We start from the raw sequence: 13,579 nt of genomic DNA, 5'->3' as shown, positions 1-13,579 counted from the left end.
TTGGGAATCACATGATACAGCAGAGGCACATACACTGTGCAAAAAGACACATAACACTTTTTTTCTCACTGTCCAAAGTTAAATCAGACTAAACCTCTCCTGTTTCAGGTGCGTTAGGTTTACCAAAATTATTTAACTTTTGCTAAATGTCACAATAATGAGAAAGAGTATATTTTAGAGAATTTTTCGTTACTTTATTCAAGGTCAAATGTCTTTAAACAACGTGGGCAAGCCCAGATGATGATGTCATGGCTTTTGAAGCTCCTGATAGGTTAACTGACAACATGTGAGTAATTGGAGGCACACCTGGGGATTTTAAGGCCCCACCTCAAACCCTGTGCTTCCTTTGGTTGAAATCATGGGAAAGTCCAAAGAAATCAGCCAAGAAATCAGGGAGAGAATCGTGGAGCTCCACAAGTCTGGTTCATGCTTGGGTGCAATTTCCAGATGCTTGAAGGTGCCACGTTCATCTGTGCAAACAATGATACGCAAGTATAAACATGGGAATGTCCAGCCATCACACCGCTAAGGAAGGAGACAGACTCTGTGTCCCAGAGATGAACGTGTTTTGGTACCACATGTGCAAATCAATCCCAGAACAAACGCTAAAGACCTTGTGAAGATAATAGCTGAAGCTGGAAAGAAAGTGTCGTTATCCACAGTAGAACAAGTCCTGCACCGACATGGGCTGAAAGGCTCCTCAGCAAGAAGGAAACATAAAAAAGACAGATTACAGTTTGCAAAAAGACACAGAGACAAAGACCTTAACTTCTGGAGACATGACCTGTGGTCTGAAACTAAAGTGGAGCTGTTTGGTCATAATGACCACCATTACATTTGGAGGACAAATGGGGAAGCTTGTATATCTGAAAACACCATCGCAACTGTGAAGCATGGAGGTGGCAGCATCATGTTGTGGGGCTGTTTTGCTGCAGCAGGAACTGGAGCTCTTCATAAAATATGAAGAGAGAAGAAAGAACATTACCCTTGAAATATTAAGGCAACATCTCAGGACATCAGCCAGGAAGCTAAAACTTGTGGCGCGAATGGGTCTTCCAAATAGACAATGACCCTAAGAGTACTGCCAAAGTAGTTAAAAAGTGGCTTGAGGACAACAAAGTCAATGTTCTAGAGTGGCCATGACAAAACCCTGACCTGAATCCCATCGAAAAAATGTGGGCAGATCTGAAAAGGCGTGTGCGAGCGAGGCGGCCAACACACCTGACTCCGTTACACCAGTGCTGCAGTCATGCAGTTCTAAGACAATGCTACCATTATTGTGACATTTAGAAAAAGTTCAATTTTGGTAATCCTAACAGACACCAGAAACAGGAGAGGTTAAGTCTGATTTAAGAGTGAGAGTGTGTCTTTTTGCACAGTGTATGTAATCTTCTGGTTTCAACTGTACACATTGGAAGAAAAGGCACAAGGTCGGTTGACTTTGCCATTTGTGAGGATAACAGAACGGTTCAAACCCATGCACAGTCGCTGTCATGCTGGCTGTGCCCCCGCCTCACCCTCCACCCCCACCGCGCCGCCCCGATCGTCAAAGGAAAAATACACTGATGTAATTGATCATTTATTTGTAATTTATGTGCTTCATTCTGCTGCTTCTGCTTCATCACAGGGTGGTACACTGAAATGGCTTAACAAAAAACGGCAGCATTTAATACGTTCCTTGATCTGCCGAGGGGGGACGAGGAGGTAACCAACCACATGACCAGACTTTACCATGTTGTGGTCACTGTGTTCGACCACCAGTCGTGGACAGCAGTTCTCTCTGTTCCCCTGCAGTCAGCCACTCACTCACAGGCCGGACAAGAAGCCGACCAGTAGCTTCCTCGGCTGCTTTTGCGGTGAGCACTGAACAGCAGAGAGGATGTTCCCTCCTAGAGTATAACGTAAACTTGGTTCCAATAAAAGCATCCGTTTGCACCTCGGTAGACAACAGGAAATCTTTGTTTATCCAAAAACATCCCGCTGTTGGCCTCGGGGAGCGTGACCCCATACGCTCCTTTTGCAGGGGTTAGAACGTCACACAGCAGCCGCAACGGAGCCCAATATTTCAAGATCTCAGAACAAAGCGGCCAAGTCTTCAATACAAACAATGAAGACACAAAGTTCACATCTGCCTGCGACAGTGCCTTTGTTTAACCCAAATGTAGACGTAGTGTCTGGCGCTCCTATGTTCAGGGGCACCTAAAGTTAGAAGTAAGCAGAATGAGACAATTCAATGTGCCACTTTCAAAGATTTGGCAGTAAGACAATGATGGGGCAGCAGAGTCTGTTTAGTCTACCCAGCAAATGGGCTTTTATTATGTTTCCAGCAACAGATCCAATTCATTCACAGTGAGAGTTCACAACCTTTCCATGTCCATACACTACAATATATACTTGCATACATGTTGTCTTTATACCAGAGGGTGGGTATATATGGTTGGGTAAATAAATGTTTTTTGTATCTTTCTTTCTGCAATGACATAATGTGGTGGGGTAGGGGTGGGGGTAAGAAAAAGCTAAAAGAGACTGAATGAGTAACATCTCCGGATATTTGATACCACTTGTTAGCTTCCATAGATGTCTAGAGCAGCATAAAAAAAACCATTGTGATTGTCACACTGCCAAGACTGTTTCACATTTTTAAAAATGCACGTGTGGGGAGAGAGAAATGTCAGTGAGTGTGTACAGTATACGAGCAGTACCTGAGCTCAAGTTTCTGGCAACAATATTTGCTGCAATCAGTTTGTGGTCAAGGTGCATGTACATCTCATCGCCATCTTCACGGCCTGTGAACGCTCTCCTTACACAAACACCAGCTGCTAGTCCTCTCTTTGGTGTTTATTCACATCTTCCATGTTTTGGCCCTCGGCGGTTTGAGGCATCGGCCCTCTGCCCCTCTTTCTGCCCCGTCTGGGACGGTGCTCTGAGAACCAGTTGGAGACTGTCATGGCGAGGCGGAGGATGCCCAGGCTAATGCAGTGCACCTCCGAGGTAATGGGGATGTCAGAGAAGAGGGCGCGGTCCCGACACATCAGAGCGCTGCGGCACTCAAAGTCTTTAACGATGTTGAGGATCTCCTGGCGCTCGGCCTGCCGCATCATCCCTCTTATGTTCAGCAGGGTGGAGACGTGCTTCTTCCTGTTGGGAGGAAGGTTAAAGAGAGGAAAAGGGGTTAGACGGGTGTTAATGGAAATTGGGTCTGCTTGGTGTCGTTAAAGTGTGTCATGCCTTTGAGTCAACAGTGGCATCTGTCTCAGTCGTAGCCTTTGCCAAAAGTGGAACCAAATGTTCTGTTCTTTTCCACTTGCAGAGCATTTGGTTCCACTTTTAGTACAGATTTAAATGTTTATTATTACACGGGTATATGAAATCCAGCGTTGGCATTCGTTGAGAGTGAGTCACGGGGTGCACATTATTGAGCGGAACAGTTGCTGTTCACATTGACCAGAGCGGTCCATATCAGTGTACACTCAAAGTACCAGGTTAGATTTTGTGCGACAGTTGACTTTTTAGCTTTTAGCTCGGTGGGAATCGCTGGAAAAAAAACGGAAATCCCACAAATGATCGTTTTCAGGCAATGCGGGATTCACAACTGGGCAATTAAGGTGGACGTCATGAGCGATGTGAATGAATGAGATGGAGCGGGACCCAATGCTGCTTACATGCACGTACGGGGACTATTTTTCCCCTAAAATGATGAAATGTGATACACAATGTTTGGTGGCTACAACTAGTTAGTGTTGAAAGACAGATATTTTCTTACCACTTATAATTTCGCTGGTAAACGTGTTATAAAAGCAATAAGGTACTTGCGGGAGTACTTTATATTCAATAATGTAACATTTGGAACTGTTACATTATAAAGTACAGCCTCTGGTACCTTATTGCTTTAATAAATCATTACCAAAGGTTAATTTGTTTATAATTCTCTTTTTGTTATTTTTTTGCTCACAGAAGTCTTCTAAACAACAACATCTGTAGGACCATGCCACATTGCCTTTCACTATAAAATATGTGCTACGTTTGAATCAAGGTTCCAAATCCAACATATCGAGATACCAGAACAAAAGACCAGGTTGTTTGCCTTAGTGCTGTTCAGGAAAAGATCGTGGTTGGGTTTGAATAAGCATGTTTGTTTCATATACTGGGTTATGAGCGTAAGTTAGCAATGTTACATAAATTACGTTAGTTAAATACGTTATGTTTAAGTTCAAATAGGTCAAAGCAGACTCTTTATGGTACGTCTACTCACTTGCTCCTTTGGGCACGTGATAACTACAACTGGCCCTTGAGCTGGCCTACTAACGATAAATATAAAAAGTGCATCACAGATGACATCAATTTGTAAGCCAACCAGAAAGTTATTATTGCATTTATTAAAAAGTCAAAGGAATTTTTCCATATGATTTTGGTTTTCAGACGATGGTAAAGAAACATTTATGATACTAACACATTTTGTTCAACACCATTTACTTCTGATATTTTAATGCCACCAGGTCAGACGTTAGGCAATAAGACTACACCTAGGTCACGTGGTTTTCGGTCACCGTCGCATTAAATGAGGACTATTTTTCTAATGATGATCCAGATAATTGTGTTCAAGAAAGATCAAGGCTTTAGAAGAGGGGTATATACAGGCGTATTTATGCGGTAAAACAGTTTAAATCTATTCAAAATGTATTAACCATTGACTATATTTTCAGCAAATCAACTTAAAAGTACATTGAGGGAACTGGTGGAGCAAAAATGCTATTTGAGAGAGTTGTCTAGAACAATCCCTTTTGATTGATGTTGATATTTTATATTTGGAAGAAATGCAGTCTTACATTTTGGTAACCGTCAAGATACTAGGATCCAAAAGCTTGGCTTACGACTAATGTACAGAGCATTTGAGTTGGCAGTTGTCGTTGCATAAAAAGGCTCTGGGTTGGAAGTGCTGACTCGTATGCCTGTGTGTAGGCACCGCATTATGTCCAGGACTCTGCCATAGTTTAACAAAGCACCCATAAAAACTCAAGAACGGCCGGCAGGCTTTGATCTCCTAAAATGCCTGCCGGGTGAGTCAAGCGGGGAGTTAGAATGTCTCCAGTTCTGAACTATCATGTTTTGCCCTCCTCTTCCACACCTCTCCCTCTTTGATTCCAAGTGTGGCACCAGTCTGTCTCCTGGAGGGTGGCAGGAACAGGAAGTACTCGGCAGAAGCTTCCTGTCTGCTCTGCTGAGAGTTGTGCGTCAGCCGCGGTCATGACTTGCCAACCGTCACCTTTGTGCACAAACAGCCCTCTTTGGGCTGGAATATACTACCCCCCCCCCCCCCCCCCCCCCCACCTACCCCTCTTTCCCCGTCCCCTCGAGGCCTCATCCATTCTCAAAACAGACCCGCTCCCCTCTCCAAAAATAGCAACGTTAATGTAGATATGTTTCCGCACTGCTTTTCCTTGTTTTGATCCATTGTGACCAAAAAAAAAACACACATCGTCTTACTTTTCCAAGCTTTGGAAGTGCGCCAAAAACAGCATCGTGAATGTGTATCACTAGGCATTAAAGGTGGGGCCTTTGTGGGTGAAGTAGGGAGAGGAGCTGCTTCCTAGTTGTAACAGAAATGGCCAAGCATTGTTCATTTGCTAAACCAATCACCTTATATCTGGAAACTCTTTCACCAGGACCGCCACCTCCATCTGGATGGAAGGAGTGTCCTCCAGAAGAATAATATCAGCTAGGTGGCAGACAATGCTGTCTAACCAAGAGGAACTTGATTCCTGAAAGAGAAAAGGGAAACAAAGTTTTAGTAGCGTGAAATATTCATTGCCATAAAAATCAGCATTATATTGCACTTTGGATGTTTGTTATCATTGGTCCAACTGACCTTGTCACCCAATCAATTGTGTTCTTTTAAGAAGCCTGAAGAGGAAATGTAGATGAATGCCTTTAAAGGCCAGAAGCCAAACATTTTGCTGATATTCTGAGCAAATAACAAAGCTCTGTTTTTCTATGTTGTGTTTTTCCGTCAAACACTCAGGGAAAAAAGCAGAATTCTCTGGCTTGGCATCCGCTATAAATAAGAATACTTTTTTAGACAGCCCTTAAAAGCTAAACCCTTCAACCTCCCCCCACCGGTTTCCACAGACACTTCATCCCGCTCCACAGCAAAAGAGGCCATCAAGGCCATCCCAGAGCCACATCAAAGCCGGCAAGCTGACAGGAACAGGATATTCCTCCTGAACACAGCAGCTTCCTGTTGTCAGCCGAGGTGACGGACACTTGTTTGAACTCGCACACACAGAGCGGGCAAACGTCAGGCTGTCAGGCGCAATTGTTTTACAATAAATTGCCCCCTCTGGCAAGTGCTAACGTAAGCCCGGTCCATCAATCTCCATCTCACTGACGGCAGCCATTTTTCAGACCTCACTACTGTATCAACACTGTGTGAATTATTCCTGACCTAGGAAGCTGACGGGTCAGAGTCTCCATGCGCCAGCTCTACTCAGTGTTTTTAAGAATCAGCAAATTTGAATTGTTTATGATACTCAGGATTTCCTGAAAAACAGTCAGCAGCTCTGTTTTGAATGTATTGGGTTTGAATTTTCCTACAAAGGTCCTGACTGTACTGTGGTAAAAGTTCATTGGAGGGTAATTAGGCTTAAATGACGTAACTTACCAAATCCTTAAAGAGTCCTTTCAGCTGTTTGGCCTCATCCTGCAGGCGGAAAGCCATCCTCTTTCTCATCTTAGAGGATGTGCAGATGACCCGTCCCCGCATGATGGCTCGGACATACTCGACCAGCACCCGCCGGTGCACTTCTCCAACCAGGGTCTATCAGTCAGTCAAAACAACCAGTCACTGACTGGGTGCACACGGCCCTTCAGCCAAAGCTGTGACCTCCGTTCCATCAACAAGTGTTACCTGATAAGGCGGAGAGTCCATCCTTCTGAACTTTTTGAAGTGTTGTTTAATGTTAGCTTCGATGGCCTCAATGGCCTCGGTGTTGTTTAGCCATTTTCTCTTTATCAGTTTGTCAAAGAACGGCTGGAACGACAACAGACCGAGCGCTGATTACCACATGATTTTTACTTACTCAAATACTCCCCCCATAGCCAGCTGCTTCGAAAACCTTTTCTGTTAAAGGGTTGTATCTCTCTTCACATCCTGACGGTTAGCAATAAATCAAATGCTCTGGGAAAATATAAAAATAAGTATAGTAGTTTTTCTGTAGCGAGGTTTCTGCTTTTTGATTTGCGAGATATTTCTTGAACCATAGGATTAACCTGACCTAATTTTATTAAATGGTCATAGTTTGACTTGAAGGACTGAGATGAGGCTCACTCACCCTGATGTGCTCAAACTGCCTGTCGGTCAGGACCCTTACTGACTGGTTGATAATCCTGTCCAGGGAGGAGTTGGCTCTCTGCGCCGTCTCCTCGCTGCCCTGTGGGTCACACTCCCTGCAGCGCTCCACCAGGGATCTATAGAAACACAGTAGAAAGGGAAGCTGCAAAAAATTGCTGCGGACAATGACAATTTGTTTCAGTTGAGTTATGAATCTACCTCAGAGGAGGGCAGCAGTTGACTAGAGCTATGGTCCTGGAGACATATCCGTCCCCTCTGTTTCCGAATTCTGCCTGAGTCTCATGAAACATCTCTGCCTTCCTCTGAAAACTGGACACATAGAACTTTTTTGAAAACCCTCTGAATGCACATACAGTCTAGAAAAGAACAATCATGTAATCAATATCACAAATAGTTCTCCATGGATTTACGCCTCACTGATAGCATGTACTCACCGGTAGAGAAAGTCTGCCAGTCCAACGAGACTACAACGAGCCACTCTTGCCCCTAGCAACTGGTTAACAGATGTAGATCTGTCCAAGTCCACTTTCAACCTCTGTAATTGAGAAAGACACAAATGATAAGACCGGTGCCTCTTAGGCTTAAGGGACATTTAACAGTGAAAATGATAACGTACCTGGATGACTGAGCGTGCTAAGTGTGACTGGTACTCCTCTATGTGCAGGGTCTGGGCCCATCGCCTCTCTTCTTCGTCCAGAACATGAGTCAACTCAGTTGTCACCTTCTCCTAAAAGAAATCCCAGCGTGAATTGAAAACCTGTCTAAAATCTAGAACAACAACTTTGTGAAAAGAGAATTTCTCACCCTAACAATGCTGATGCAGTCTTGTTCCAGACGCTCCACTGTGTCTTGCGGCAGGATGGGCTCCAGTAGAGCGTAGTTGATAGGTGCAGTTGTGCCAATGATTCCTAGGACATCCCTGGTCAAAGGTGAGAACTCATTACTAAGCAAGTCCAGTTTGTAGAATTATCATTGCTTTACCGCATGAGAGATTTCCTGTCTGACAAGCCCCCCTACCTGCTGTAGATGTTGTAGAACCAGTCCAGTAAAGAATAGACGTCAGTGATCTGCAGCGGCCCACTGGTGATGGTCCGGAGACGTTTAGCCACAGCTCGATGGTAACTGTCCACGTACACCTGGAAGGAAGCGAACTCCTCGGGGTAAATGGACACAGCATTCCTCCTCGCTGCATCCAAGTCGTCAACCATACGACTCCTCAGTCGCTCCAGGTATGAGGCCAGCTGGCCCGCCTGGGTGTCCGCCTGGTTCGGCAGGCTCCAGTCTGCTGCCTCCATCACTGCCTGCCTCCACTTGATCTTGAGTTGCCGGGGACGATGGCCTGGCTGGATCCGGGGGGCTTCTTCCTCTTGCTTGTCCTCCTCCCTCAGGGCCCAGGTTGCGTCCGCATGCTCCTCCTGTTGGATCACCAACACCACCAGCCCGAGGTTGGGCCCGGCGCTGGGCTGGCGGAGAGACTCGCGCACCACGTCCCACATCTCCCTCTGCAGGGCCTCGTACAGGAGCTCCACGTCCTTGGCCTTCCGCCGGCCTGAGTCCCATGATGCATTGGAGCTGGGAGAGTCATCAAAGGTTGAAGAAGAGAAGGGAGTCATACTAGTAGGGGAGCTGGGAATAAGGGTGGTGGTAAGGCTGGGATCAGCTGCGCCAGTAAGGAAAGACAGCAGCTCGCACTCTCGTTCCAGCTCCTGAATGTGTGTGTCAGCCAGAAGAAGGTCCCTGCTGTTTACCAACTGTAGGATCTCCAGCACTGGTGGGAGCGAGAAGAGAACAAAAAGATAGCTTTGTTTATTTGCAAAAAAAATGGAGGATTGATCAGTAAACCGGATGATCAGTGTATTTGTTGCACACTCTCCTAGCGAGGTTCCCTGTGGAGCATGGTTGAAACTCTAGAGGAATGGGGTGGGAGGAAATGTGGGCATTTCCTGATTTCACAGTCTGGTGGTTATTGAACCCAGTGACTCAGCCTCATTAGAATATTCTAGGATTTGGAGGAAGTACTACCAAATCTTGACCAGGAAGAGCTAAGGTCTAAGGGGAACTTCTCACAAAAGACAGATTCTTTAAAGTCATGGTTTATCAACTCTTGGCCTGGAGTTTGTACATCTGATGCCTCCTTTATTGTTACCTGAGAGTGGCTCTCGGGTTTTGACCAAAGGTTCCTCGTCCTCTATTTCCTCCTCAGCCTCCTGGGACGCCTTGTCTGACATGGACTCCCTCTTCAGCTTTCCCAGGCTGACCATCCTGAGGAACGAGGGCCGCCTGGAGGCTTCCGCCTCGCCTTCTGTGCTCAGGTTCCCGCTGGGAAGGCTTTCTCTGCGCTCCTCCTTGCGTCGCCCTGTAATCCTGCACAGTATACATAGCAGCAATGAGAAAGAGAAAATGAATTATTTCGGAAAACAAAGCACACTATTAGACCGTGGGATTTTTGTATGTACAGGGGATTTGTAAAGAGTAATGGAACACAACCATAACGTAAACATAACACTGGAACACAAAAGAGGTTCCATTGATCAACAAGTTGCAGGTTTACATAACTGCTCAGGAAATAAGATATATATATATATACCAGCAGACGCGTTAACTCCTCCTCTGGGACGCTAATTCTTCATAGAGGTCTATGCACAGCTGTTCAAAATGGCTCTGTTACTATAATCGATCTGGGGGGGGGTTTCTATTTTGGATGCAAGGGTTCTGGAAAGGAATATTTATCTATATCTATAGATATCTATATTGTACAGTAATAGAGTAAAATATAACTCCACCCCTCCTCACCGGAGCAGGGTCATAATTCCATCTGAGCTCCTGCGTAGTCCTTTCCTTTTCTCCCTCTCAGGTGGGAGACTGTTTGAGTTCCCTGGTGTGTAGTAGGGAGAGTTGTTCCCCCACACACTGCGTCCCGATATGCGCAGCCCCTTGCCAAGCTTTCCAAGGGTTTTGAGGGGCGACACTCCACAAATGCGCTCCAGGGTGCCCCTCAGGGGTTTCCCTTTGGGGTTCCCGGCCCCGTGTCTCTCTGCATTCACCTCGTTCTCCTCCTCTTCTCCGTCGCGGCAAGACCTGAGCTGGAGGTTTCCCCTGACCTCCCCCATGATGAGGCCCACATCGCAGCCGTGCCTATCCTCCTCATACAGGTCCACGTCCTCGAACGGGTTTAAGTTCCTGTTCTGTTCCTTCAGGTCATTTAGTTCCTTCAGATCAGTGAGATCATTCAAGTCCAGTCGGGGCAAGATCAGTTCACCGTTCACTCTGGGGAACTCTTGGCAGCTCTTGGACCTTCCAGGGAGCTTCTTCAGAATGGGCATGGTTGCACTTAAGATTTGACCAAACTGCAAAAAAAGGAAATGGTCAGATTTTGTCAGTTACATAAAAGTTGACCATACGAGAAACTGATTATCAAATGCATTATTCAGCAGTGGTTACACAGTACATATACACATATGGCAATATTGCTACTAAAAGAAGCATGATATCTATGCACAACTCCATCCTTTCAGTGCATTGGAAATTGCAGCCATCAAACAGTTTATATAACTGGGAGTAAACATCCGTTCACATACCTTGTTACGTAATGCACTTCATTTAGCAAATAGAAAACATGTGTTTACATGAAACCTTTAGCCTTGTAGAAATATTCCAATTTTTTTTGTTTTTTACGGAATAATGAAAACAACTTTGAATATTTTTGTTTCTCCTGCTATTTTGGGTAATATTGTTTTAATGGGTTTAATGTAGAGTAGCTTCGGTTTGGACTTGAAATGCCAAAGATACTTTCGTTTTCATCTTTTTTCAATTAAACAAAGTGTATCCCAAGTGATGTCTTTTTTCAACTTACAGGAAAAGTTCACATTTGGTAATGTCCATTTTAAAACAAACTCAGTCAAACTGCTTCAAATGTAACTTTATCTAGCTATTAACTATATGTGAGAACAGAAAATATTAACTTTTCTTTGTTTGACATTTGTGATATCAGTCATCACCCAATGAGGATTTACAGCATTTCACATTCTACATCAACTCCTAAACTTGTGTTTGTATCCAATATATGAACTTAAAAGAATCAGCGAGTGGGGATGCAAATTCAAATCACTGTCAGAATATTGAATTAGCGGAATACACATATACACATTTTCTTAGTCCTCGGCAGTGGTGAAGTTCTGAATACTCCCTTGTCTAAAGACAGTCTTGTGCTGCAGCACACTGAGCAGCTCCACTTTAGATAGTGGGTACAACGGTCCGTTTTGTGTTGGGACATCAAATTCAAAATAATGACTTGACTTGAAATGTCCTTTGGATACAGAAAGGGGACAATTAACATCCTGGAATTCAAATGAGGTAGTTAGTCAAATGAACACATGCCTGACAAATAGAATATGCGTCTGCAGATAACTGGCTTGGTGATACTTTCGGCTTGAATTTAGACATATTTGTTCATACCCAATATTTTTTTAGTATAGCAATGAGGACAAACTTCCCCAAACTGCCATCCTACATAAGGTGCTCCATCAGGGTGTCTGTGGTGCTTTCCAAGGTTTTGCTTACCAAAGGCATTTATGACAAAAAGGTGACATGACAAGAGTACCCTTAAGGGTTCTTCGTCTTTATAGAACCCTTGGAACAATTCAGCCATTATTAAGTTCAAATAATCTTCTGAGCCAGGCAAGAATCTTAACCTCAAACAAATGTATTTGTAATTTTATCATCTGGTCCTATTCCCATTCACGAAATGTCCATTCACCCCATTTGTGTGTGGTAAAGAAAGTGTCCAAACCCACTAACTTTCCACACTGAAACATCGTTTGAACGTTGACACTTACCCGATGAGATTGAACTTGCAGTGTTTTCAGCACAGTGTCATCCTGGAGTGTGCTGTGCTGTGCGGGCTGCCAGGTCTGCAGAGTGCGTTGCATGCGTGTGTGCGCGAGCGATGACTGTGAGAGCGTGTCCGATGAATACTCTCTGACTCCAGAGAGCAATGCGCCTGCTTGTGGTTTCCTGACAGGCTCTATTGTGGTGGAAGGTGATATGTTTTCCTGAGGAAAGGCCCGTCCCCCTCCCTCCCATCCCCCCCTCTTCCCCATGCCACTGACCCTCCGCCCCCTCTGCACTCTCGGGACCCGTCTAATTGCTCTCACTGCATACAGTAGAGGACAGGACAGGACATTCCTGTGCAGTTGTTTTATGTGTTTATCAGCTTCACACACACACACCCTGTCAGTGTGTTTGCATGCATGCATGTGTGTCACTTATTTCTGTGAGTTATAAGAGATGTGGATGATTCAGTGGCCTTGAGTCCAAAATTCCATTCCCACAGCACCAGCAGTGTCATTTTCCTCAGCGGAAGACTCTAAGTGGACTGATAGGAGTTAACGTGGCGGTCACCAGTAATGGTGCTGCTGCCATATTGTCCCTGCTTTACTGCTCAGTGTCAAGGTCACACAGAGAACACAACATTAACAGTTGAAGGATATATGAGATTTTGGGGCAAATGCCTCAGAGCTTTGCGGTTAATGACAAGGTACCAAGCAAAGCAAAAACATATTTCGTCAGGCCAACATACCTGGGGGCTTCTTACAGTGGCTACTCACTGCCACCTAGTGTCACATGTGTGAGAGAACAGGTGGCGTCTGCCCTCATTCAAATAATGGACTCAATACAAAACATAAACCACAGTTCACTTACAAAAAGCTTGTGACCTCTGCAGTGTCAACAAACTGAACATTAAAAGCTACAAACACAGGATCTTTGATATTATATTAAGATAATAAGACATTAACTTGTACAATGATTATCAATCTGTCTTTTCCAGCAGTTCAGATGATTCACAAAGCACAGAATGGGTCATTAAACATTCACATTAAGAAATAAATGTTTTAGTAGCAAGTCTTGCAGAGGGATATTTCTTTACAGAAGGGGTACTGAACTAAAATGTAAAGGGGTCCAGTTAGACCTCTTTTCTAGATTTTCTAGAAGCAAAGGTCCAGAAGATCATAATGTAACTACTTAGTGCTATTAAATGGACTACAGGATAAGAATGTATTATATGTATAAGGTGCCAGTCAAAAGTTTCATTTTCTGGTACTGTATTAAAAACAGAATCAATGAATGACAGTGAAATATTATATGATAACTGTCACATCCTGCTGGTATGTTGGGTACATCTGGCTGTCCTGTAATACCAATAATAAATGAATTATCTAACAGATATTGAAT

General features: G+C 44.4%; 1 protein-coding gene across 1 annotated transcript; it reads right to left on the bottom strand.

The window, feature by feature from the left end:
* Positions 1-2,283: 2,283 nt before the first annotated feature.
* Positions 2,284-12,354, bottom strand: exoc3l2a (exocyst complex component 3-like 2a). The gene is made up of 13 exons (XM_037468526.2): positions 12,184-12,354; positions 10,142-10,695; positions 9,495-9,712; positions 8,366-9,116; positions 8,153-8,267; positions 7,965-8,075; positions 7,783-7,883; positions 7,547-7,657; positions 7,329-7,464; positions 6,905-7,027; positions 6,659-6,814; positions 5,638-5,759; positions 2,284-3,138 (listed from the first exon to the last, which is right to left on the bottom strand). Exons 1-13 carry the CDS (start codon positions 12,274-12,276, stop codon positions 2,820-2,822), a joined length of 2,910 nt encoding a protein of 969 aa, XP_037324423.2. The 5' UTR covers positions 12,277-12,354; the 3' UTR covers positions 2,284-2,819.
* Positions 12,355-13,579: the final 1,225 nt, after the last annotated feature.

The sequence above is a fragment of the Pungitius pungitius genome, chromosome 16 (genome assembly GCF_949316345.1).
Source record: "Pungitius pungitius chromosome 16, fPunPun2.1, whole genome shotgun sequence".
NCBI lineage: Eukaryota > Metazoa > Chordata > Actinopteri > Perciformes > Gasterosteidae > Pungitius > Pungitius pungitius.
Note: the sequence above shows the minus strand (reverse complement) of the source record. Positions and strands in the feature narration are given on the sequence as shown.

Bases quoted from the DNA above. Each gene is read 5' to 3' on its own strand.
- exoc3l2a (XM_037468526.2), bottom strand. From the start codon at position 12,276: ATGCAACGCACTCTGCAGACCTGGCAGCCCGCACAGCACAGCACACTC. The intron at 10,696-12,183 runs GTAAGTGTCAAC...CTTTTTTTGCAG, and splicing joins TGCAAGTTCAATCTCATCGG to TTTGGTCAAATCTTAAGTGC. The intron at 8,076-8,152 runs GTGAGAAATTCT...GATTTCTTTTAG, and splicing joins ACTGCATCAGCATTGTTAGG to GAGAAGGTGACAACTGAGTT.